Consider the following 23,155-nt stretch of genomic DNA (forward strand, 5'->3'; position numbering starts at 1 on the left):
TCCCTTTCAACCCAAAGAATTCTGTGATCAATTTTTATTCTCTATTTCAAGTATTTTTTATTTTTAATGGAATGTACCTTTATTAAATTATATGGAGGTGGTTGATTATTCTCTCATTTCATGTATCTGACTTACACAGTAACTAGTGAATTATTGAATGCCCAGAAAGTATATCATCTTATGGCTTTGAAAAGCTTTTGGTCTGTGTAGGAATACTTCTTGATAATATACCTCTGAATCTCATCAAGAAGCTATTACTACTATGCCTCCATTGTTGCTTTCGAAGGGTCTTGCAGAAATGAGTGGGTTGCAGTCTTAAATCTACTCCAATGCATTCTTAAAATTTGAAAGTTGGGGAGTCATTCCAGTTAGTTTGGTGGAAATCCTGTCCCAGGATAGAAGATTATATATGTAGAATATCCCAGAAGATTATTCTATGATTCTTGTTGTCCTTTAAAGTCAGCAAATATGGGTTAAAAGTTAAATCATATCAGACTGGAAAATTTGCATGTGAGTTAAAGAATAGAAAATTTTGCTCTGAGTAACACTGAGCAACTGTTCTGGCTTCACCAGAACCAGATAAATTCAATAAAGCAAAATGTAATAAAGAAGAGTTTTAAGATGTTTGTAATTTCCTCCTAGGTTCTGTATTTCTCTACTTTGCTTTTAAGCTAATAACCAGTTTCTCTTCTGCTTAGATGATGCTAATTTGTTCTAAGTGGCTTTAAAAATTGAAGAACTGACCATAAACAAAAAGAAACAAACCAAACCAACCAAACAAAAAAAAATTAAAACCTTCTTTAAACTGGTTTGGTTTTGGTTGTTTGGTTTTTTTTGCAGTTCAAAATAATAGATTTAAATCCACTTACACAAAATAGGGCAAGGTGAGCTCAGTTTTTCAGAGTGCATCGTGTATTCTAGAAAGACGTTCATGTTGTAACTGAAAATGTTAGTCCTTAATTAAGGTACTCTTATGAAAACAGAATTACTTGTTAATTCTCTAATTAGTGGCCTCTCAAAAGTAAGAAATGTGACTCTGAACACAACTGCTGCTGTCTACACCCACTCCAGCGTTAAAAATGTGATTGAAGTAACAGAGAGTTTGGCAGATGATGCATCTCGGGTTGTGAATGCCCCCTTGGATTTTGTAAGTATAGATATTAGTATTTTGGTTAACTTATTTCACTTTCTCATTTGGAATATTTGTTCTAGTTGGTTTTGCACATGCTGAAATTGGAGTAGGGCAGCCTGTGCCACCAACTAGTACATATTGTATCATGAATCTGTACTCAAGGCAATAATGGTACCAGATTTCATGTTCTGTTTACCTTGCTTTTCTCCCTGCCACAGTACTATACCTTTTTTTCAGATTTTTTGGGAGGTGGGGTGTGTTGAGTTTTTTGTTTGTTTTTAATGTCTAAAGCATGGTTGACTGGACTTGAGCCTATGAATGCTTATATTAATCATCTGACATGCATTCCTGTAGTTCCCAAACCTTTGGTGCTCCCTTCCACCTTTGGAATTACTCAACCATCTTCTTTGACCTGTCGCACTTCCATTTCTAGCTATGTATTCCCAGCCACAACTATTTTGCTTAGTTAAGGACATTTCATAACTAAGTGTATGTATGTATGTATCTTCTCTGCTGTCCCTCTGCCATCCCTCGCCTTGCAAGATTATGGGGTTGTTGTTGAAACAGTAGATTAAAAAGACCTGACCACTTCCCAGTCATACCCTTTACTTTCCTATTATCTTGTTTTCTCCTGTTTATTTTTTTTCTGCTTTTCCTGATTTTAAAATCAAGGAAGGAATGGGCTATATTTTAGAAGTGTCATGCACGTTTATACCTGGAGAAACAAATATGTGACAATGTATTTACATGATTGTGATCAAAATAATTGGCATAGTTTTGTGAACTTGTACATTGTTTTATGATGCTCTGTCTTATTAAAACTTTGTAAGGCGTAAATCCTTTAAGGCACTTTTGCAGATTTTTCGTTTGGAGAAATGGATTAAAAGAACATTTTAAAGACTGGGATTTTTGAGATATCTCACTTTAAAGTGCTCAGTGTTGCGAATTTTGACTTAGGCCTGGAACTGAAATTCTTGATGTTCCAAAAGGCAACATTGAATCAGAAGCAGTGTTCAAACTAGAATTTGGTAGGTTTTGTTTTATAGGCATCTTTTCTATTAATTCTTAGAGAGATTCAGTGTCGCTTTCTGCGACAAATTATGGCAACATGTATTTTTTTAATTTATGCTTAATAGGTAATAAATAGAATATCTCAAACAGTGAGAAAGTTCAGTAACTTCAAGTAGACATCCACAGATAGATACTTAAGTATTTTCAGCTGAATTTATGTTTTTCATATCCGGCAATTGATGTCTCTTTTTTTTCAGCCAGAGGAGTCTCTAAGTCTTCTTGGAAAAGAAATTCTACTGCTCAGCTCCAAATTTCAGAATGAAGCTAAAAATCTGAAAAAAAGAAGTGATGGTCAGTACTTTAGAGTTCAGATTTCTGCTTATATTTCTTTTTCCCTATACTGTTCTGTGTTTGGGGTTTTTGGCGTTTTGTTCGGGGTTTTCTTAGTAAGTATAAGCTAAGGTAAAATACTGCATATGACTATATATGAATTTAGGCATACTTTCATAAAATTAAGATTAATGTATTATGGGGTTATCTGGTATTTTACTTTTTGGTAAGAATACAATTTTTCTCTGGAAACACTTAATAAATAGCCTTCACTATACCTCATTTACCTCCAAGCAGTGCTTTCTTTAAATGGCTGTTATTCCAAATTTTATGAATTAAAGCATTAGAGATTGTGCAGTAGACAAAGAACAAATATAATTCTAGAAGAAATTCATTCATCCAATTTCATGAAAAAAATAATGGATTTACACAAGTATGTAGGATGGTATAGTTTAATCTTAATAATTGTTACTTGTTTTCTCTATATAGCTGAAATACTGTAACAAACTGAACTTTGTGTCTTTATAAATGGCCTTTTGGCTCAGAATCCTTCTAAAAATTCCAAAATTTATTTGTTTTGTTATCGCTCTAAAGCAGTGAAGTCTGCACCATGGAAATTCAAACGCATTTTCAACAGAGTTGTGTACGAGCAGAGGCTGGCTCTAAGGGAAATTTTGGACGGAATTGGACAGGAAGTGAATGTTTCACAGAGATAAGCTGTAATTGTAAAATGGTCTTGCTTTTAATATCAATGGTTTCACAAATATGTATATGATTTATGTAATTCAGATGGACAGAATGCATACCTTTTTTTGTTCCTCTGCTCTACATATTTTTATTTCTCGTGAGAGGATTCTGCAAACAAATCACAAACAAATATAAGAAAAAATACTTAGGGCTCCTGACAGCTATCACAAAAACTGAAGGACATCATACAAATTATAAGAGTTCCCAGTCATGGAAACATTTTAATTTGTAGCCTTTTCCTAACTGTATTTCTACTAATTCAGTCTGATAGAATTGGTGAAAAAGGTTAACTTTGAATGGAAGAGCACCCATGGCACCTTATCTGTGCATACTGCATTTATTTTGATTTCCTATTTGTTGGGAAAAACAAAACCAAAAAGTTCAGTTAATTAAATAAGTGAATGCTTGTTTTTACCCCTATACTTAGGGTTTGTGTGGGTTGTATGGTATTTTTTTATGCATACAAAAATCACAGTTATTTCTTCCAACAGGCCTTTTATTTGGATTGAATGGGATGAACAAAAAGGTAGAAAAGATTCAGGAAAGTACTAATAAAATTGTCAACCAGCTTAATGATTCCCTGGTGACACTAAGAGCATTGCCTAATGGTAAGTGAAATTTATATTGACATTGTTCTTATTACAGAACCATCTAGTACAATTGAAATAAAATCCTGCTTATTGTTTGATTGCAGAGACCTAGCAATGAACTATACTCATCTAGCCTTCTACCTTACAAGGATATTTTCTTTTTTTTTTTTCTTTTTTTTTTTTTATTTTATTTTGTAAACATTGAAACATAACTGGATTATCATAAGATCTGTACTGATTCCCATTTCATACTGCTGTAAAACGGGAGGGACTGTGATAGCCATACAACTATATTGATGTGAGAAGAGAGTGAAGTCCTAGAATGTTTAATCTCACATGGAGAGAATAGAGTTGTGAGGTTTTGCTTTCTTTGAATAGCTTGTCTCAAAGTTGTTTATACTGCACTGTGTATCTTATCATCTGCATCTAAATGTTTTCTTGTAAATGCTGATTTCATTTAACCCATTAAAATGTTCTTTCTTTCTGTGCTTTTTCCAAAACAAAAGAATTCCCTTAAAAAAAAACAACCAAACAAACAAAAAGAGTAATTATTTTGGATGAAGGTAAGATCTAGAGTTCACGGAAACTAGCAGCAAATGTCTTTGAAGTTGTGAGCAACAGGGTCTGAAATACTTTGCCAACCTTAATAACATTTTTTAAAGACAGAAAAACACTCATAAAGAACTCCTGCCTCAGTTGTTGGGTTGTACCATGTGTCCAGATTAGAATGCTAAATCCAAAGCTTTTTTAAAATACCTATTTTACAACTCAGGCTCTGAATTCACACTAAAAGGTGATATTAGTGATAAAGTTACAATGGATATTAATTGCAGTATAAAGCTACACATGAAAAATTAAGGCATTATGAAAATCATCCTTAACTCACAGCATTGTTTGGTTTCATTTTTGCTGTTACACTTCTAGAAGGTTTGTTTCTCTTTTTCTTTTAATCTGGGCAGAGATTAATCGGGGCATTGCCTTCTATATAAGGTACCAGCGATTAAGAAGGAGCCCTGTGGACCTAAGTCAGTCCTTTTGTGCCAGCTGCAGCATCTCACCACTATTCTGGACATAGGGAGTTTAAGGAGCAGGCCAAGACCGGGATAAAATTGGCACTTATATGTAGTACACCCACCATATAAGTGGTCATAGCCCAAAGCAAAGGGTATAAATGACTTCTGCACTAGTGACTGAGTGCCATCAGTCATTCATGGAACTTAAATACTATAAGCTTGATGTATTCATATAATCCTCCTTTTAGGATAGGCAGAAACAAGTTCCCCATCACTGCATTCTGTGTCTGTATTGTATTCAGAGCTGGTCATGAAAACCAAAAATATTTTCCTAGAATTCAAAACTTGGATTAATAGAGTGTTTTGATCAAAAGGCTTGAAAATCTAAACCAATGGGCCTTAATTAAAATTGCTGAAAATTCTCCTGTTTATATTTGTGTGTAATATATTTTATTATTATATATCCATGTGTGTGTGTGTGTACCAGAAAAAGTAACTACATTTACAGCTATATCCATATGTGTATCACCTGCTGGGGAACATTTATCATTATTTTTGTTCAGGACCATAGCTGTGGCCATTTTCAAACTTAATAACTGGGCAAGAGGAGTTGCAGCAGCCTCCTGGGGCTCCAGTTTTATAGAACATAAACTTTTCACTCTGTAAGCCATGGCACATTCAAGTTAAGCAAAGTTAAATCACAGCAGGTCTTGATTTTGTGCTCCCCTCACAGACAGAAAAATACAACTCTTACTATGAAAAAAACATAGCTGACAGGATTTCTTGTGTTTTGACTATGTTTGTAATTATGTTGTTATGAAGTCAAGCATTTATTACTCCCAACTATGTATGAAAGCTGTGATTTATTATTTTTTTAACCTGTGAACTGTGTTTCAGCTACAAGGAAATACATGCTTGAGGTGAAAGAGCTAGCTGTGTCTGCAAACACCAGTGCTGTGGTGGGTTTAAATCACTTTGGGGATTTCAGTCAAAAGCTGCTGAATACTTCTTCTGCATTGTCCCAAGTTAATGACACGTTGAGGAAAGCTACTGAACTTATAACTGATTCATCAAAAGCTGGTAAGTTTGCTGCTTCATTGCTCTTCAGAAATGTCACTGCTTGCAGAAGCAGTACTAATATTCAGTTTAATAGGCATTAAATATGAGTCTGATGGACTGAAAATTTCTTCCTAATTCAATAAAAATGTGCTAACTTTTTAAAAGATTTCTAGAGGATTCACATGGGACACCCTTAAGTAGGCATATTCCTTACTGATGCTTAAAATTGCTGAAAACAAAATGATCAGAAACAGGCCACCATGGCTAAATATTTTAGCAGTCAACACTACATTCCTCTTTCAACCTGCTTCAACATTTCATTTATGTTTTGGCAGCAATCACAGCTGAAAAACAAGTCAAAGAAGTTGAAGCACAAGCGAGTCTTCTATTGGATAGGCTGAAACCTTTGAAAATGTTAGAGGAAAACCTGAGCAGAAACCTGTCTGAAATTAAAGAGCTCATCAGCCAGGCCCGCAAACAGGCAGCATCTGTAAGTTGAGTTATTCCAGACTTAACTGGCTTCACTTTCACTTTTAAAAGGGAAGTTTTGTGACATAAAGATCCTAAAGTTTACTGTCGAAGTACCTGGTTGTGGGGTCTCAATGAAGTCCAAGAGTACTGACTGATGCTAAAATTATACTGGCAGGGCTGTTAGAACGTTTTATATTTTTCATGTCAAGTTTCTTACTGCATTTGTGAGTTCGTCTGAACAACAAGACAGTAATTTAATTACTATTTCCTTTTGTTCCCTATAAAAAACATGAAACACAATATGTCAGAAAGCAATCAGAAGAAATATCCTGGTGAGAAAGAAATAAAAGAGGGGATGGTCCTGCCATTCTTTTTTAGGACAAGATGTTAATTTCTGAGCTTATTTTAGAGATTGATGTGGGGTGTTCTATATATCAGTATCACTACAAATTTTTCAACAATAGTGTTGATGCCATCAATAAATTTGCCATCTACACCCTGCCATGTACATATGTTCTATGCAAGAAGCTTCCGTGCATCCAGAGTACTTCAAGACAAACAATATACTTGGTTTTAAATCTCTGCTCTCCTCCTTAATGGCAACAAAAGTGAACCAGCTGTATTATGGACCTCATTAAACTGTGAGAGGAATATGAAAATGAGTTTGCAGTCAATAATTTTTTGTATGCCTTTGGCTTTAATATGGGAACGTTGTAAGATTTAGTGAGGGTTTGTTTTAAAAAATAAAAGGCTTTCAGTTCTTTCTGCAGATCTCCTTAATTATATGGTTATTGCTTCTCTGTCACAGTCAACTGGTGCTTAATTTAGCCATGAGTAGCATTTTTTGAATCATAAACCACAGAAGTTCCGACCAGGGTAGAAAGAAGTACTGGCAAAATCCCCAAATCCTTTCATGAGAGTTTGTTCTGTTGTTTTGTAAACTTCTACTAGAGGACATAAACTTTATATATCTGTGTCCATACTCATACGCACACGTGTGCTTTATGTATTTAGTTGTTAGAGGCATATTCAAGTATGCTGATGTAGTTAAGGTTTTTCTGTTGTTAAAATGGGTCATTACACTACCAAGTTTCATGCAGTTTGATGCATTTAGCTTGAGCTGATGTCCTGTCAGTATGCTGGACAGTGTTCAAAGGAGTTCCAGAATCATAGAATGGTTAGGGTTGGAAAGGACCTTAAGATCATGTAGTTCCAAACCCCTGTCATGGGCAGGGACACCTCACACTAAACCATGTCACCCAAGGCTCCATCCAACCTGGCTTTGAACACCGCCAGGGATGGAGCGTTTCCCACTTCTTTGAGCAACCTGTTCCAGTTCCTCACCACCCTCACAGTAAAGAATGTCTTCCTTATATCTAACCTGGATCTCCCCTGTTTAAGTTTAAACCCATTACGCATTCTACTATCACTACAGTCCCTGATGAAGAGTCCCTCTCCAGCACCCTTGTAGACTCCCTTCAGATACTGGAAGGCTGCTGTGATGCTTCCACACAGCTTCTCTTCTCCAGGCTGAACAGCCCCAACTTTCTCAGCCTGTCTTCATATGGGAAGTGGTCCAGTCCCCTGATCGTCCTTGTGGCCCTTCTCTAGACTTGTTCCAACAGTTCCATGTCCTTTTTATGTTGAGGACACCAGAATTGCACACAGTACTCCAGGTGAGGCCTCACGAGAGCAGAATAGAGGGGCAGGATCACCTCCTTCAACCTGCTGGTCATGCTCCTTTTGATGCAGCCCAGGATACGGTTGACTTTCTGGGCTGCGAGTGCACACTGCTGGCTCATGATCATTTTCTCATCAACCAACATCCCCAAGTCCATCTCTGCAGGGCTGCTCTGAATCTCTTCTCTGCCCAGCCTGTAGCTGTGCCTGGGATTGTCCTGAGTTAGTGGCATCATAACAGGAATCTGAATATGTCTACTTAATATTTAAAAAGTTTAACTTCTAATACATTCACAAATGTGTTTTGTGAATAATCTTGTAAACTGTGTTGTAAAACTTTGAAATAACCAGAATTATTGCAGTCTGCCTTTTATATTTTTGGTTTTTCTCTCAACGTAGAGTGGAAATTGCTGTGGGCTTGTTTTTTGGTTTTTTTTTTTTTCCCTTTCAGATTTTGAATTTCAGTATCTTTATTTTCTGATATTATTACAGTGGCCTTTTCTGATACATGGGCTTCTGACCCAAGTTTAATTGTTATATTCTGAGGTATTTGAATAGTTTGATTTACTGTCTTTTAATATCCTAATTGAATGTGTGAATTATGACAGATTTCATTATTTTCTATTTGTGAATCACTTTGTCAAGTGATACCAAGGAGATTGCTAAGATCAGGTAGCAATACTTATATTGCATGAAAGTATCTCAGCAAAAGGCTTGCATTTGTTGGTAGAAGCTAAGTACATATTCCAGAATATATGGGCTGTGTACACTGAGACTTGATTAGACTCCATTTCCCTCTTTCCCCTACCAGATTAAAGTTGCAGTATCAGCAGACAGAGATTGCATTCGTGCCTACCAACCCCAGATTTCATCTACAAATTACAATACCTTAACGCTCAATGTGAAAACTACTGAACCAGATAACCTCCTTTTCTACCTGGGTAGCAATGGAAAGGTAAGTTTCTGGCATACATTTACTGGAGGTGATGGTAGTCAAGTATTGTAAATCACCATATATGTCTTTTCGTACTTGACTTCAAACCAAGTATCAAAGTGAAGCCCTTTGAAGACAAATGTGTTCACTAGGGGTTGAAACGTTTTTGTGCCTTAAATGATTCTAGAGATCCTCGAAGACAGAGAATAAAAGCACTGTTTCCCTAGCATTGCCTCTCAGCCATGTTGTGAAACTCATGGAGTGTAACACAAGATGTGATCTTTCATTTAGCATGTTGGAGTGTATGAAGCGATTTGATTGGTATCAGAAAGTACTTGAATTTGGCCCTCATGATCAAGGTGCATCCACCAACTTCAAAGGGAGATGGTAGCTCACTGCCACATTGACTTGCTCTTCATTCCCTCTGTAATCCTATTAAATGCACAGCTGATAGCTCCTTGTGGCGTGCTATCATGTGACAATATGTGATCTTTCATTTAGCATGTTGGAGTGTATGAAGCGATTTGCTTGGTATCAGAAAGTACTTGAATTTTGCCCTCATGATCAAGGTGCATCCACCAATTTCAAAGGGAGATGGTAGCTCACTGCCACATTGACTTGCTCTTCATTCCCTCTGTAATCCTATTAAATGCACAGCTGATAGCTCCTTGTGGCATGCTATCATGTGACTACTATTTTACAGACTGGTAGGTCACTTCACATGCACTTAAAAGGGCACATTTCTATATGTCTATGTGTGTGTGTGTGCATCTCATGTTTGTATGTAACTATAAAGAAAACATTCACCTTGTATGTAATCTGAGGGCTTTTTTTGTTTTATTAAAAGTTAGAATGAGTAAAAACTTACTGGGCCTGATTTTGTTAAAAGTCAGCTCCTGTAATATGGGATTTAAACATATGAACCTGGAAAGACTTTTTCAATGTTACATGTTAAAATACACATTTGATGCTATATATTAGAATAAGGCCTGCTGTTTTTCAGGCAGACTTCCTTGCAGTGGAGATGCGACGTGGTAAAGTAGCTCTTCTTTGGGATTTGGGCTCTGGATCAGCAAGAGTGGAATACCCTGATTTTCAAATTGACAACAACAAATGGCACAGGATACATGCAACCAGGTAACTAAAATGAGAATGGCATAAATATTGAACACAAACCATCTTTTGAGTTCTCCAGTGACAAGGTTTTTCTTGTCCTAAAAAAATGAAGCCAATAGCATGTGTATTCATTAGTATTTTTACTTGGCAGGTTTGGAAAAACAGGTACACTTAGCATAGAGGAAATGAACTCCAATCAGAAGCCTTCATCTAAATCTGCAACCTCTCCGGGGACAGCCAGCGTACTGGATGTTAACAAATCAACCCTAATGTTTATTGGAGGACTTGGAGGGCAAATCAAGGTTAAATTTTAATGTCAGCATTCTGTAAAATGATTTTAACATGTTCGAGATATACTTCTGACTTAGAAATAATTGCATGAATAGGTTACTTCATGCCAGGTACTCTGAACATAAAGCAAAGATTCTGTAAGGATGTTCTACTATCCTGAAGTTAATTTTACCTGGAAACTTGCAGCACAAAGTGTGAACCAAGACAGGTTGTGTGTGCATGCATGATGCATGGACATTACACAATGAATTAGTTTCTGATTTCCTTTTTCCGTGGCTTCTTTCCGTTTGCCATTGTTATTCACGCCATAAGACATGGAAGTCAGTCAAGGACATAGTTATTTTACTTTTTTACTTGCTGCAAAACTGATTTTTTATGATGTAAACCATAATTGTTAATAGTTATGCTAAAACGCATTGTTCCTTCATTATGATTTGTGATTAACAGAATTAAAGGTCAAGGAAAACAACTGAGCAAAAATTTGGCTGCATAATTTTCAGAATACTTAATTGTATTCATGATGTATTTCTTGTCTTTTAGAAATCGCCTGCTGTTAAGGTGACTCATTTTAAAGGGTGCATGGGAGAGGCATCTTTGAATGGCAAATCTATTGGTCTTTGGAACTACATGGAAAAAGAGGGCAAGTGCAATGGCTGTTTTGGAAGGTATTTTGTCTTCCTCCCTTTTTTTTTTAACAGACCGAGTAATTTACATATGTAATATGTATTTCTTTGTTAAAAATAATGAGCTTGGGCAAATTGGAGTTTTTCACTGAATGTGCCAGCCATGTCAAATAATTTAATTGTGTGGGATTTTATCACTTACTAATTACTTTTTCAGAAGAGTTCTACTGCTGTGGTCTATTTTGTGTATTGAAAGTAGGTACTGCCAGTGAACCAAACTATTTTGGAATGTTTGCTTTCCAGTAATTTCCAGTAAGATAGATTTATTCTTTCCTAGGATAAAAAAAAGTGTAAAGCATTCTTATTAAAACAATCCATAGCTAAACTGTAGCCACTGAGCTTACTACCCTTCTTGTAACTAATTGCAGACTGCACTATTTTTTGTTTAAAGAATTGAAGTAGGCTTGACCATATTCTCTTTTGCAGAATGTTTCATTTAGAAACAGCAGAGGGTGCTGCTTGATTGCATGAGAATTTTTTTATAAGTACTATGTTGCAGGAAAAGGGGCTAATAGAACATTATTATAAGTGCAGTTACACAAAGCATTTCGATAAATGGATGACATGCATTAATTAAGAGGGTATATGTTGAAACAATTATGTTTTCCCTTAAGAAATGCTTTTTTCCATACATCAGGGAAAAATATTTTTTGTCTTATATATATCCTTCCTTAAGGTTAAATTGTGTATTTTGAGACTCTATAATGAACACAGCCTTTGGCTGGAATCCTTTAGTTATTCGTAACATCAAGGTTTAAGTCTTTCTACACTTCCTAGTCATACTGCCTGGGGGCTGCACCAACTGATCTAACTTTTTATATGTTTTATATAAAAATGGAAAAACAGAAATCTTCAGCTAACATTATTAATTCAGTTTTTACTTTCATAGCCCACAGGATGAGGACACTTCATTCCATTTTGATGGCAGTGGATACTCAGTTGTGGAGAAGTCACTCCGCTCAACAGTGACTCAGATAATAATATTTTTCAGTACCTTTTCACCTAATGGGCTTCTTCTATATCTTGCTTCAAATGGCACTGTAAGAAAATTGGTCGGATTCTTAACGTGTCAAAACCTGTTTACATAGCTTGATGGTTTCTTGCTGTCTTTGTTATTTTTCAATTTATGTGTATTAAACCCAGTTATTATCTTTCTATAGATTATGACGTGATTGACATCTGTCGTGGTTTAAACCCACCCAGACAGCTTTCACTCACTCCCCCCCCCCCCCACTTCTTGCCCTCCCCCTACTCTCGGAGGGACGGAGAGGAGAATCAGAAAGAATGCAACATCATAAGACAAAAGTAAAGACAGGAACCCTAGAGATGGCTCCCTAGACAAAGTTAAGCAATAAAATGAATTATCTGTGATTTGTTTTAATCCTAGACTAAAATTAATGATTATTTAACTAAAAGAAACAGTAGGAAAAACAAACTAGTTTTGTTTAATTGAAGGAACCTCTTCAGAGTGTAAAATCTTTTGGAATTGAGCTTGTAGAAGGACAACATAATGTTGAGTAGGCATATTGGATTCAATCCATAAGGTGGGAATTCAGTAAACTGAAATAAATGAAATAAAACTCCCTGCAACAACAGTATAACCTAGACCCATCTCAACACCTTCACCATCATGTTATGCAGTTTAGGTGGTAGCTTTCTTTTCCTGAAGGAGGACAAATCTTTGTTTAGATACAGACCGTTTCAGAGTCCCTGTATTATTCATTTGCTTTGTTATGTACTCACTGCCTGTGATGTCTGACTTAAGTTTTACAGTGCAGACGGTTGCACTTTTAATACAATTCAGAAAGTCTTTTTACTGCATGAAGAAGCTCTTTGCTTCTTGCTGAGTGAACATTGTAGTGTTTGATCACTATGCTAACAGTCAAATCAAGTTACTGTCTACTTCATCCAAAAAAAGTCAAATATGACCTTTTATATTTAAGCCTTCCTCTGCTGGATAATCAAGCCTCATGATGCACATAAGCACAAATACAACAAAACAAAACAAAAAGACATCCTTGTGAGGTATACATAAAATAATTTCCCTAAACATAGTGAAGATAAGTATCTTGGGCCTAACAAATAGTCTAGGTACCAGAGTTCTCAAACCTTTTTCACACAGTGGCCCAAAGCTGCCAAGAATGCATCCTTTTGGAAGACTTTGTTTGTTTGTTTGTTTGTTTCCCTCACAGAGAGATTTCTTGTCCCTTGAGCTTGTTGATGGCAAAGTGAGACTCACTGTTGATCTAGGTTCAGGACCTCTTGCTCTGACAACAGAAAATCGTTACAACAATGGAACGTGGTACAAAATTTCATTCAGTCGGAACAAGAAACAAGGTAAGCTGCATTCTAAAAGAAACAGGTGTCTGCACGTTTACAAATATGTAAGATATTCACAGGAAACATCACTGCAACCAAATTCAGTCACTTCCAGTGCAGTTTCTTTAGCAACCACACCGATGTTACTTTCCTTTATGAAGGACAGCTGTGTAAATCTTGTCCTTGGTTTGGCACATTTTATAAAGAGCAAGTAGTGCAGAAGCTGCCAGACAAAAATATATTCTGATTGAAAGATCTTTGTCCAAGTCTGTATATGAGGGATCACAATTTTTTATTCTGTGCTTTGATAGTACTTAGTACAGCAGTATTTTGGGACCCATGTTTGGGAAGTAAAGCATACAATACAAATAATACATGTGTCCTGGTTTAAGCCCAGATGGTAACTCAGAACCGTTGCCCCCTTTCCCTTCTCCCCCTCTGTGCAGGATGGGGAAAAGAATCAAAAGAATGTAAACCCCATGGGTTGAGATGAGAACAGTCCAATAACTAAAGTATAATATAAAACTGCTACTACTACTAATAATAATAATGATAATGGAAATAACAAGGGGAGAGAATATAAAACTAAAAAGGAAAGATAAACAAACCAATGAACACAAGTGATGCGCAATACAACTGCTCACCACCCGCTGACCTATACCCATCCTGACCCCAGCAGTGATCTGAGCCTTCCGGGTAACTCCCCCCAGTTTATACACTGGGCAGACATGCTGTGGTCTGGAATACCCCTTTGGCTAGTCTGGGTCAGGTGTCCTGTCCCTGCTTCCTCCCAGTTTTCCATGCCCCTGCTCACTGGCAGAGCATGAGACTGAAAATTCCTTGATCAAGGTAAGCATTACTTAGCAACAACTAAAATATTGGTGTGTTATCAGCGCTGTTCTCAGACTAAAGCTGAAACACAGCATTACACTAGCTACTAGGAAGGGGAAAATTAACTGTTGCATCTGAACCCAGGACAACATGTTAGTATCTATAACATTATTCTTGTGTGTATTTTTTTCCTGTAGACTTTCCCAGATTTGGTTTTGGCAGAGAGAATGAATGAGATTAACAGAATAGCTGGACATACAACAAACTATTCATTCTAAAAACAAGAAGATTGTCTGTACATGTTTTAGTCAATGAATATATTTTCCCTTATTAGAGATAGGATTGAGAAAGTGAAAAAATGTGTATTTGTGTCTGTCTCCAGATCTTTGCTCTCTTTTCTTTGCAGGAATTTTGGCAGTCATGGATGCATATAACCTTAATTATAAAGAAACCAAGCAAGGAGAATCTCCTGGGGTTGCCTCAGACCTGAACCGCTCTGATAAGGACCCAATCTTCATTGGTGGGCTGCCAAGATCAAGGATTGTGAGGTAAAATATTCTCTTGCTTTCCCCCCTTTGCTATGATACCTGTCAGTAGAGGAAAAGACTTCAACAAACTCTGCTATCTCCACTGAAATTAGTGAAAATCAGTGACGTCTGAAGTTTTGCTAATGTCCATGTATACCACCTCATTATCTGTCCTTTGCCTTCAAACTGTAATACAGTGGTTTTTGCTGGTAGGTCTGACAATATAGTTCAGACCAGAAACAAGCTTCTGGTTTTCCCCTCCATGGGTGATTTCCACAACAGTAGCTACTACTTTTCGTGTCAGACTGCAGCAAGCATTCTGCTCTGCTGCCTGGAACGATGCTCCTTTGATGTCTACCTGTGTTAGCCTTGTGTTTTCCAGATGGCATTTATGGGCAAAACTGCAGTTTGGGATAAAAATTATACTTCAGAAAAGAGTGTTGTAATTCAGTTTTGAAACATGGAAAAGAGAAGAAATAATTGTGAGCAGATTAAAAAAATACATTACAAATATATATCTTATTAGCATGTCTTTTGTTTATACTTTTTCTATTACACATCCGTGCTGAACTTGTAAAATCACATTTCTTCTGCCGGCTTCACTTTGCAAGTTAAAACATGGCAAAAGAAATCTAATTAAGCTATCCGCATGGTCTTGACAATAAGGTAAAGTCCAGGACAATATTAGTCTCTGTGCAGTTATTGCAGAGGTGCAGACTTGTTAATCTTAGGTGGCATACCAGCCATAATGGCACTATGGTAGGATAGCTTTAGATTTCTCTGAATTAAACCTTGACCCAAATCAGGCATCCTCCAGATTTAAGAAATGCAAAAGAATTACTAGGTAGCAGAGAGCTACAGTTGCCCTCTCACACAACAGCCATTACATTTCAGCTGAATATTCATCTTAGTTTTGGAAAATGACCTGGCCTGACAACAGAGCACTACACGCTTCTATACATTTCCATTTGGGGACAGTGTTAGCTGACTCTTTTTAAGATCAGAATTAATATCTGCTAATAGTAAACCCCAGCTTACCTCTGTTTCCATTTAAACTGGGTTGACTACATTCTTCTAAATAGGTCTGTCTTTTCATTATTGAAGAGAACTTAATCTTTTCTCCCAGGAGATTCCAGATACTACTCCTTGGAAAAAAACACTATGTTTTGTGTTTCAGGAAAGGTCTTAATAGTAGAAGGTATGTAGGATGCATCAAGAATCTGGAAATTTCCCGTTCAACCTTTGACTTGCTTAGAAATTCATATGGAGTGAGAAAAGGCTGTGTATTGGAGGTAGGAGACTTTATGTTTTGTGATTTGATCTTTATTGTTACTGAACAATGAATACTGATGTTTATAGTGATGAATCTAGGGATTTTAAGATAATCTGATCTCTGCTTAAATTTTTTTTTATTATAAAGTCAAAGGACAAAGTCAGTAATTATTTCTCTTCCTCATAAAATAGCCTATTCGTACTGTGAACATCTTGAACAATGGTTATATTGAGTTGGTGTCTAAGTCCTTAAGCCCAGATTCAGAACTGATGGCAACTTTTGCTACAAAGAACAGCAGTGGCATCATCCTTGCTGGACTCAGCAGGGGACTGGAAAAGCGACGACGTAGACAGGCACATTTGGCAAGTACTGAAAGATTTTTCTGTTTTGTTTTTGCCGTTTTTATTTTGCAATATCATAGGTTTTTATGGCTGTAACTTGAAAAGAATAAGAAAGAAAAAAGCCTTTGGCTTAGGAAGGTCCAAATACAGAGTTAAGGTTAGGGAACAGAGGATGTTCATTATAGCAGAGGAGAGATGAAGGATCAGTTGAGACCTGGTATGTTTACTAGGTCCTAGAACGCTTTTGCAACAAGGAGGAAAACTGCACATGAAATACAGAGAAGTTACTTTCTGCTTCTGTTAGTCAGAAGCAGTTAATGAAGGATTTGAGATAAACAGTTATCTTCTATCTTGAGGGCTGTTTTGGATCTCCTGGAATGCAGACAGCATCTTAGCAGGAATACTTGCCCCTTTCTTACTCTCTTCCTCTAAGAGGATGAGTAGGGTGGTGGACCAAAGAAACTCCCAGCTCTCAGGTTTTCAGTTAGAAGGCTTTGCAGTCTAAGAGGTACCAGTACAATGCCTTCTAGTCTTTGAGTTTCATTAAAAAGCTTGTTTACAACAAAGTTGGAGGTAATTTCTTTTCCAAAGTATGTTTCATTTATACACTGAATGAGTGACAGGAAATTCAACTGTAGTTAAAAACTAATCTTCTGATTAAATCCACAGCCCTTCTTTTCCATCATGCTGATGGATGGTCATCTTGTAGTGCATGTTAATGCTGGTGATAGAGCAAGTACTAGGAAAGTAGTTCTTCAGTCTGCTCATGGAACATACAGTGATGGACAAGAACACTCTGTCATCCTAATCCGGAGTAAGAGGTACATGTGACTGTGAAGAGTACTACCTGTTTAATTGTTATATGCTGTTGTCAGTTCACTGTGCTCTCTGAGGAACTGCCTTTGCTAACTCATTATGTGGAATAATCAGGGCTGTGTTTTTATGCTGTTAATGCAGGTGTTCTGATTTACATGGTAATTGTACACAGCATACAGCCACTGATGAAGCTATAGTTAAAAGCTCTCAAAATCTCTAGACAGCTTGGGCCACTTCTGTAAAGTATACTAAATAGTATCAGAAAAAAATATAACTATCAAAATAATTTTGAGAGACACCTATCGAAATAATTTAGAAAGAAATTTGAAAAACTCCATGTTAAAAACCGTGTAAAGAGGAGAGTATTTTAGTTTTAAGACATTGAAAGTATTCTCAAAGTAATGGAATCTCTTTCTTAGAGCAGGACATTTTTTACGCTGAAAGGAATGCTTTTTTTATTTAAAAATGAATGTCTGGAGCCCTTGTTCAATGTTTTTTCCTGCTTTATCTTTTTCAGGATCATAACTGTACAGGTGGATGAAAGTAACCCTGCAGAACTGAGGCTTGGTGGATCAGCAGAAATGACATCCATTAATATTTCCAACTTCTATGCTGGTGGCATTCCAGCAGGAGAGGGCGTCTTAGGGCTAAAAATGGCTGGCTCCTTTTATGGCTGTATCAGCAATATCATTTTTAACAAGGAGTAAGTCAGAGGGGTAACTGCCCTGTTTTTTAAAGTGTCATACAGTAATTATTCATTGTAGTTTGTAATTTCTTGTGTGATGTCCATTTGCCTAGTTTTTAACCTAAGACAAGCATTGGGTATTGTAGCAGGCAGAAAATGGATATTACCAGCTACATACATATCCAAATAGCATTAAAAATGTCTTTAATGTGTATAGAGACACAGCACAAATGTAACTGTCTCCATGATAGTTTCATCTGCATTTACAGACAGAATAGTTTTCCAAGAATGTTTGTCTATTAATATTGTTTGCCGATTCTCAATCTTTTAGTTCCAGTATGCCAGTTCTTTCCCTTTCTCCCACGACTAGTCAAAGACCCTGTTAAATACTCTCCTTGTGCTTGGGAAATGTAGGGAGTTTGAATTTCACCTCTTAAAATGTAGGGTTTTTTAAAATACAGGCTTTTGTATTTCACCACTTCCATGAAGTATGAACATGTGGATATGGACAGCTGCTTTTTGTCAGAGAAGCCTAAACCAGCCATACCAGAAGATACTGAGATTCAGCCTGAACTTCGAGCTTTGCCAGTTCCCTTGAGACCTTTTACAGACACAAAAAAAGTATGTATTACAGCAAAGCTTTATTACTTCTTCTAGGAAAGTATTCAACAACAAGATGTATTTTAGCTTTGCTGAGAATTTTCAAAGTATGGACAGTGTATATTTATTTCTTCTGTGGTATGGAACGGTTCGAGGAATGTGAATTTGAAATTACTATTTCTTGTAGAAACACTGTGATAGAAACCTTTGTAACAGCCTGATGACCTTTTGGAAGGGAAATGTAGTTAAGTTTGTCATTGTTCAGGCAGCAACTCTAAAAAAGAAATGGAAAAGAGGAGTGATAGTTCTCCAGCAGAAAGAATTAGAAGCAATTATTACATCTCATGTGTTCCTACCAAAGTGGCTCTGTGCTGAGTTTTGTATTAGCTGTGCAGTTCAGCATTCATGTTTCCCTGGTCACACATGCTTTGTGTCAAAAGAGGAGGTAGCAACCATTCCAGAGACACACAGTGTCTGAATGCAGCTTGCATGGCACCTGTTTCCTCTCACACAGACCCTGTTCCCAGGAGAGATGGAAGCATTACTTCTCTCCTTCTGCAGCTGCACATCTTTATAATGAAGTGTTTCCAAAGCATCCTGAAATAATTTTTCGTGTGGCAACAGAAAGCAGGATTTTATACATTTCATACATCTATGGCTATAAAAAGAACTAAGTTGTCCTTCTTACAGCTAAAGTATAGCTTTGGCTCATACTCTGTTACTCAGCTCTCCATCTTCCAAATCATAACAAAAATGTGCATCTTCACTAAATGGGAAAATATTTCTACTGAGTCCATGAGATTTTTCACTCTGAAATTGTACTCTGTCTTCCATCATTCGTTATCAAAAGGGCTATCAATTGAGACGAATGAATACTTCTCAAACTGCAAACATTTCTCAAAAAAGACAAGTGCTGTCCATGAGGCATAGCTTAATCATTAGGACTAGTTCTTTTTGAGCATAAAGACAGCTCAGAATGATTGGAGTTTATTGATGTTGCTATATACTTTGTAGTTATCATGTGGCTCAGTTTTGTTCCTTACAAAGATCTGCCATTCAGCACTTGCTGGTCAGCACGTGATACTAATGTTCTTCATAAAATCCTTTCATTAACAGGTTGTTTGTGCAAAAGATGAGTTACCTGATCATGTTCAAGGTGCCCATCAGTTTGGACTTGCCAAAGGCAGCCATATGACACTACTCTTCAATCAGTCTATTGTCAGAAAGAAGTGAGTATATCCTGAATCACACATGCACACAGTGTACTACTTTGTATTGAGTTACAAGAAGCACAGTGATGATTTTCATGAATGATCACTGCATTACCAGGTTTAAATATGGCCCTCATTTCAGGTTTCTTTGGATTCCTCATTGTAGAAGGCATCACGACGACTGCAGTATAATTAATGTCTTTCCCAGGTTTGGTAATGAGTTTAACTCATGGTCAAAGTTCTGCATCTTTTCCCCCCCTCAGACTTAAAAGCCCCACTGTACCACCTTCTGCAAGTATTGTTCCACATACAGTGCTCAGCTGGTCCCTGCTCTTGTGGCTGATACAGATAACATCTCACCCTCTGCAATTACACCTTCCATATCTGCTTTGCTCCCCAGGTCACTGAAGGAGATAACACTGCTGAGACTAATTCTGTTGAGACTTAATAGGCAATAGCCCCTCTGCCACTCATAGTTGTTTGAGAGGCTTCCCACAAGGTCCCCATAACACAGCCTGCGTGTGCTTTTTTCAACTCAGGAAGCCTCTACAGGCACTGAGAAAAGAGTTGTTTTTTCCTTCTAGCTCTTATGTTCTAATTACTGAACATAAGGACATTGCAGAGAATTGATGCTATGTAGTCTGAACCTAGTGTCTCCATAATAAATGGCTTAATCAACTCCTCTACCTTTTAAGCTGCCTCCTGTTCTCAATCTGCCCATTATATCCCAGCAAGCCTGGCTAATAGTAATGGATGCCATTCTATTACCCTGGAATTCGTTCCTTTCTTGGGGCAATATGCAAGACTGCAATCACAAACAGTTGAGCCTGTCCCTCTTAAAGCCCAGCTTACTCTGGCAAGCACTTTTTCTGTCTCTGACAGGTACAGCACTGATTGCTATTATGAAAATCATTATGGGTCATACTTGCTTAGAATCAATGCAAATTGAATATTGCTAGTCAATGAGAAAATAAACACGAGCCGGCAGTGTGTGCTTGCAGCCCAGAAAGCCAACCATATCCTGGGCTACATCAAAAGGAGTGTGACCAGCAGGTCGAAGGAGGTGATCCTGCCCCTCTACTCTGCTCTTGTGAGACCTCACTTGGAACACTGTGTACAGTTCTGGTATCCTCAACATAAAAAGGAGATGGAACTGTTGGAGCAAGTCTAGAGAAGGGCCACGAGGATAATCAGGGGACTGGAGCACCTCCCATATGAAGATCAGCTGAGAAAGTTGGGGCTGTTCAGCCTGGAGAAGAGAAGGCTCTATGGAGACCTCATAGCAGCCTTCCAGTATCTGAAGGGGGCCTATAGGGATGCTGGGGAGGGACTCTTCATTAGGGACTGCAGTGATAGGACAAGGGGTAATGGGTTAAAATTTAAACAGGGGAAGTTTAGATTGGATATAAGGAAGAAATTCTTTCCTGTTAGGGTGGTGAGGCACTGGAATAGGTTGCCCAGGGAGGTTGTGAATGCTCCATCCCTGGCAGTGTTCAAGACCAGGTTGGACAAGGCCTTGGATGATCTGGTTTAGTGTGACGTGTCCCTGCCCATGGCAGGGGGATTGGAACTTGATAATCTTAAGGTCCTTTCCAACCCTAAGTATTCTATGATTCTGTGATTCTACTTTTCTGACCTTTGTAATGATAAATTTTGTTTCCTAAGAAGGCTGTTCTCTGCCTGGAGAAAAGCTTTGTATCAGTTCAGAAGAAATACTTTCTGTAACATTTAATTTTTATTGTTTAGACTTTCTGTCCAGCTGAGTCTCAGAAGCTTTGCCTCCAGTGGCCTGATTTACTACATGGCTCACCAGAACCAAGCTGATTATGCAGCCCTACAGCTTCATGGGGGACAGCTCTATTTCTCATTTGATCTAGGCAAAGGAAAAGCGGTAGCATTTCACCCTGCTGTTATCAGTGATGGAAAATGGCATACGGTAGGTAGTCACCAATCTGGTACTCCATTTCCTCTTCCCTGGAATTGCTGGGGTGGTTTCTTTCTGCCTTTTCTCATGCTTTCTGTTTTACAACAGCAAACAGGTTTTAACACAGTTATGAAACCATTCAGATAACTTGTGTTTGAATGTAATTATTTCCTTTTAAGTTCTCATTGATTTTGCATCAGTTTCAGCATCCAACTATTGTAAAGTATCTCAGGTTATTTAGAAATCAACTGTATAACAGTCATCTTCAGCAGAGAAGAACCCAACAGAGGTCTAGAAATTCTGACTTTTTTCTGTGCACAGAGCTTTCCGCATGCTATGCCTCCAAAGACCTGCAACTGTGTGAGAGGGTGAAAGAGATTTATGGGTGCAGTTTCTCCTTTCTCCCACATACTGCTTAATACATGACCATGTCATAGCAGCTAGTACTAGCAGGGAAGCACTTTTTCCTTTCCTTTGTTGGTGCAACATGTAAACGATATGCATTTGGAATTGGAAGGCTGGATGCAGAGTACTTGGCATAAGACAAGTTTGAGGAGAAATTGTGGCCACAGCTTTCAGGTGTCACATTCAGGTGTCACAGCATTCAGGGCCTCCTGTACAAAGACTATCAGCCTCTATTGACCCATTCCTCAGAGCAGCTCACCTGCTGCTGTCTCTGGCTTGTTTCATGAAAAATAACTTATGTCTGCATGAATTTTAAAAGCAATTCTGACCACATTACTCTTCTTTAAGGCAGGTGAGGATGCTAAGCTTGCCTTCCCCTGTCCATATCTGAAGCCTTAACTCTAGGAATTGGCTTCTGTGGACAAAGTGATTGATGACACTACCATCTCTCTTAGGTGCCTAAGGAATCAGCATAGTGTTTTTTTTTGCATTTTGTATATAATCAGCAGAAGAAAAAGCAGCAAAAACTAACAATAAAGAAAACAGATGTGAACTTCTGTCAGAGAGATACCACAGTTAAGCTCTGCTGCCTTTCCTGAAGAAAAGTATGCTCCAGGATTTACAGCTGCATGTTTAAAATTAAATATACTCATGTAAAACTCATACTCACACTATCACGTTTTTAAGAGATGAGCAAATTCCATAAAAGAGCTTGCCTACCTTTACTACCCAGGACATAAAAGCATGAGCTTGAACCTTTTTTTGAGATAAAGGCTAAGTCACACCACCTCACAGCTAGGGGTGATTATTGCGATAGTTCTACAGTCAATTTAAGAGAGTATGCATTGCTGCTGAAAGAAGTACTTCTTTCTGTTCTCTGCCATCTGCTTCTATCACCCTGCTTGTACTACTTTATCCCCTTACCGATGCAAACATTCATGAAACCTCATGTTGAATCTGGTCAGGATTCTGAATGGGGTTAAAAGTAGCCAGGGAAGAATAAATGGCTAGCTGACTTAAAATAAAGACCCTGATCTGCATGTGGTTAATCGTTTTAGTGTAAGTAAGGCATAGGGGCATGAAAGAAGGTGGGACAAAACCGGAAAGCTTGTTGGTCATAACAAATTCAGCACTGTCTATCATAAAATTACAGCACAGGATTGTGT

The 23,155-nt window shown here is 37.6% G+C and overlaps 1 protein-coding gene across 2 annotated transcripts in view; it reads left to right on the forward strand.

Moving 5' to 3' along the window:
- Nucleotides 1-23,155, forward strand: part of LAMA1 (laminin subunit alpha 1) — a 99,197-nt gene that overhangs the window by 69,943 nt on the left and 6,099 nt on the right. Inside the window, exons 40-58 of one of the 2 annotated variants that reach the window (XM_061356331.1) lie at nt 1,009-1,147; nt 2,401-2,494; nt 3,712-3,828; nt 5,721-5,903; nt 6,218-6,372; nt 8,845-8,988; nt 9,971-10,104; nt 10,235-10,385; nt 10,915-11,039; nt 11,947-12,097; nt 13,250-13,394; nt 14,614-14,755; nt 15,912-16,026; nt 16,199-16,369; nt 17,018-17,169; nt 17,682-17,867; nt 18,311-18,470; nt 19,566-19,678; nt 21,407-21,596. In XM_061356331.1, coding sequence (XP_061212315.1) covers nt 1,009-1,147; nt 2,401-2,494; nt 3,712-3,828; nt 5,721-5,903; nt 6,218-6,372; nt 8,845-8,988; nt 9,971-10,104; nt 10,235-10,385; nt 10,915-11,039; nt 11,947-12,097; nt 13,250-13,394; nt 14,614-14,755; nt 15,912-16,026; nt 16,199-16,369; nt 17,018-17,169; nt 17,682-17,867; nt 18,311-18,470; nt 19,566-19,678; nt 21,407-21,596 — 2,767 coding nt within the window. Of the gene's footprint in view, nt 1-1,008; nt 1,148-2,400; nt 2,495-3,711; nt 3,829-5,720; nt 5,904-6,217; nt 6,373-8,844; nt 8,989-9,970; nt 10,105-10,234; nt 10,386-10,914; nt 11,040-11,946; nt 12,098-13,249; nt 13,395-14,613; nt 14,756-15,911; nt 16,027-16,198; nt 16,512-17,017; nt 17,170-17,681; nt 17,868-18,310; nt 18,471-19,565; nt 19,679-21,406; nt 21,597-23,155 lie in introns of those variants that run through there. The other variant, XM_061356330.1, reaches the window with a different exon arrangement.

Source organism: Neopsephotus bourkii, unplaced genomic scaffold (genome assembly GCF_033783945.1).
Source record: "Neopsephotus bourkii isolate Nb327-2 ecotype Australia unplaced genomic scaffold, CSIRO-AGI_Nbou_v1 NB_846, whole genome shotgun sequence".
Lineage (NCBI taxonomy): Eukaryota > Metazoa > Chordata > Aves > Psittaciformes > Psittacidae > Neopsephotus > Neopsephotus bourkii.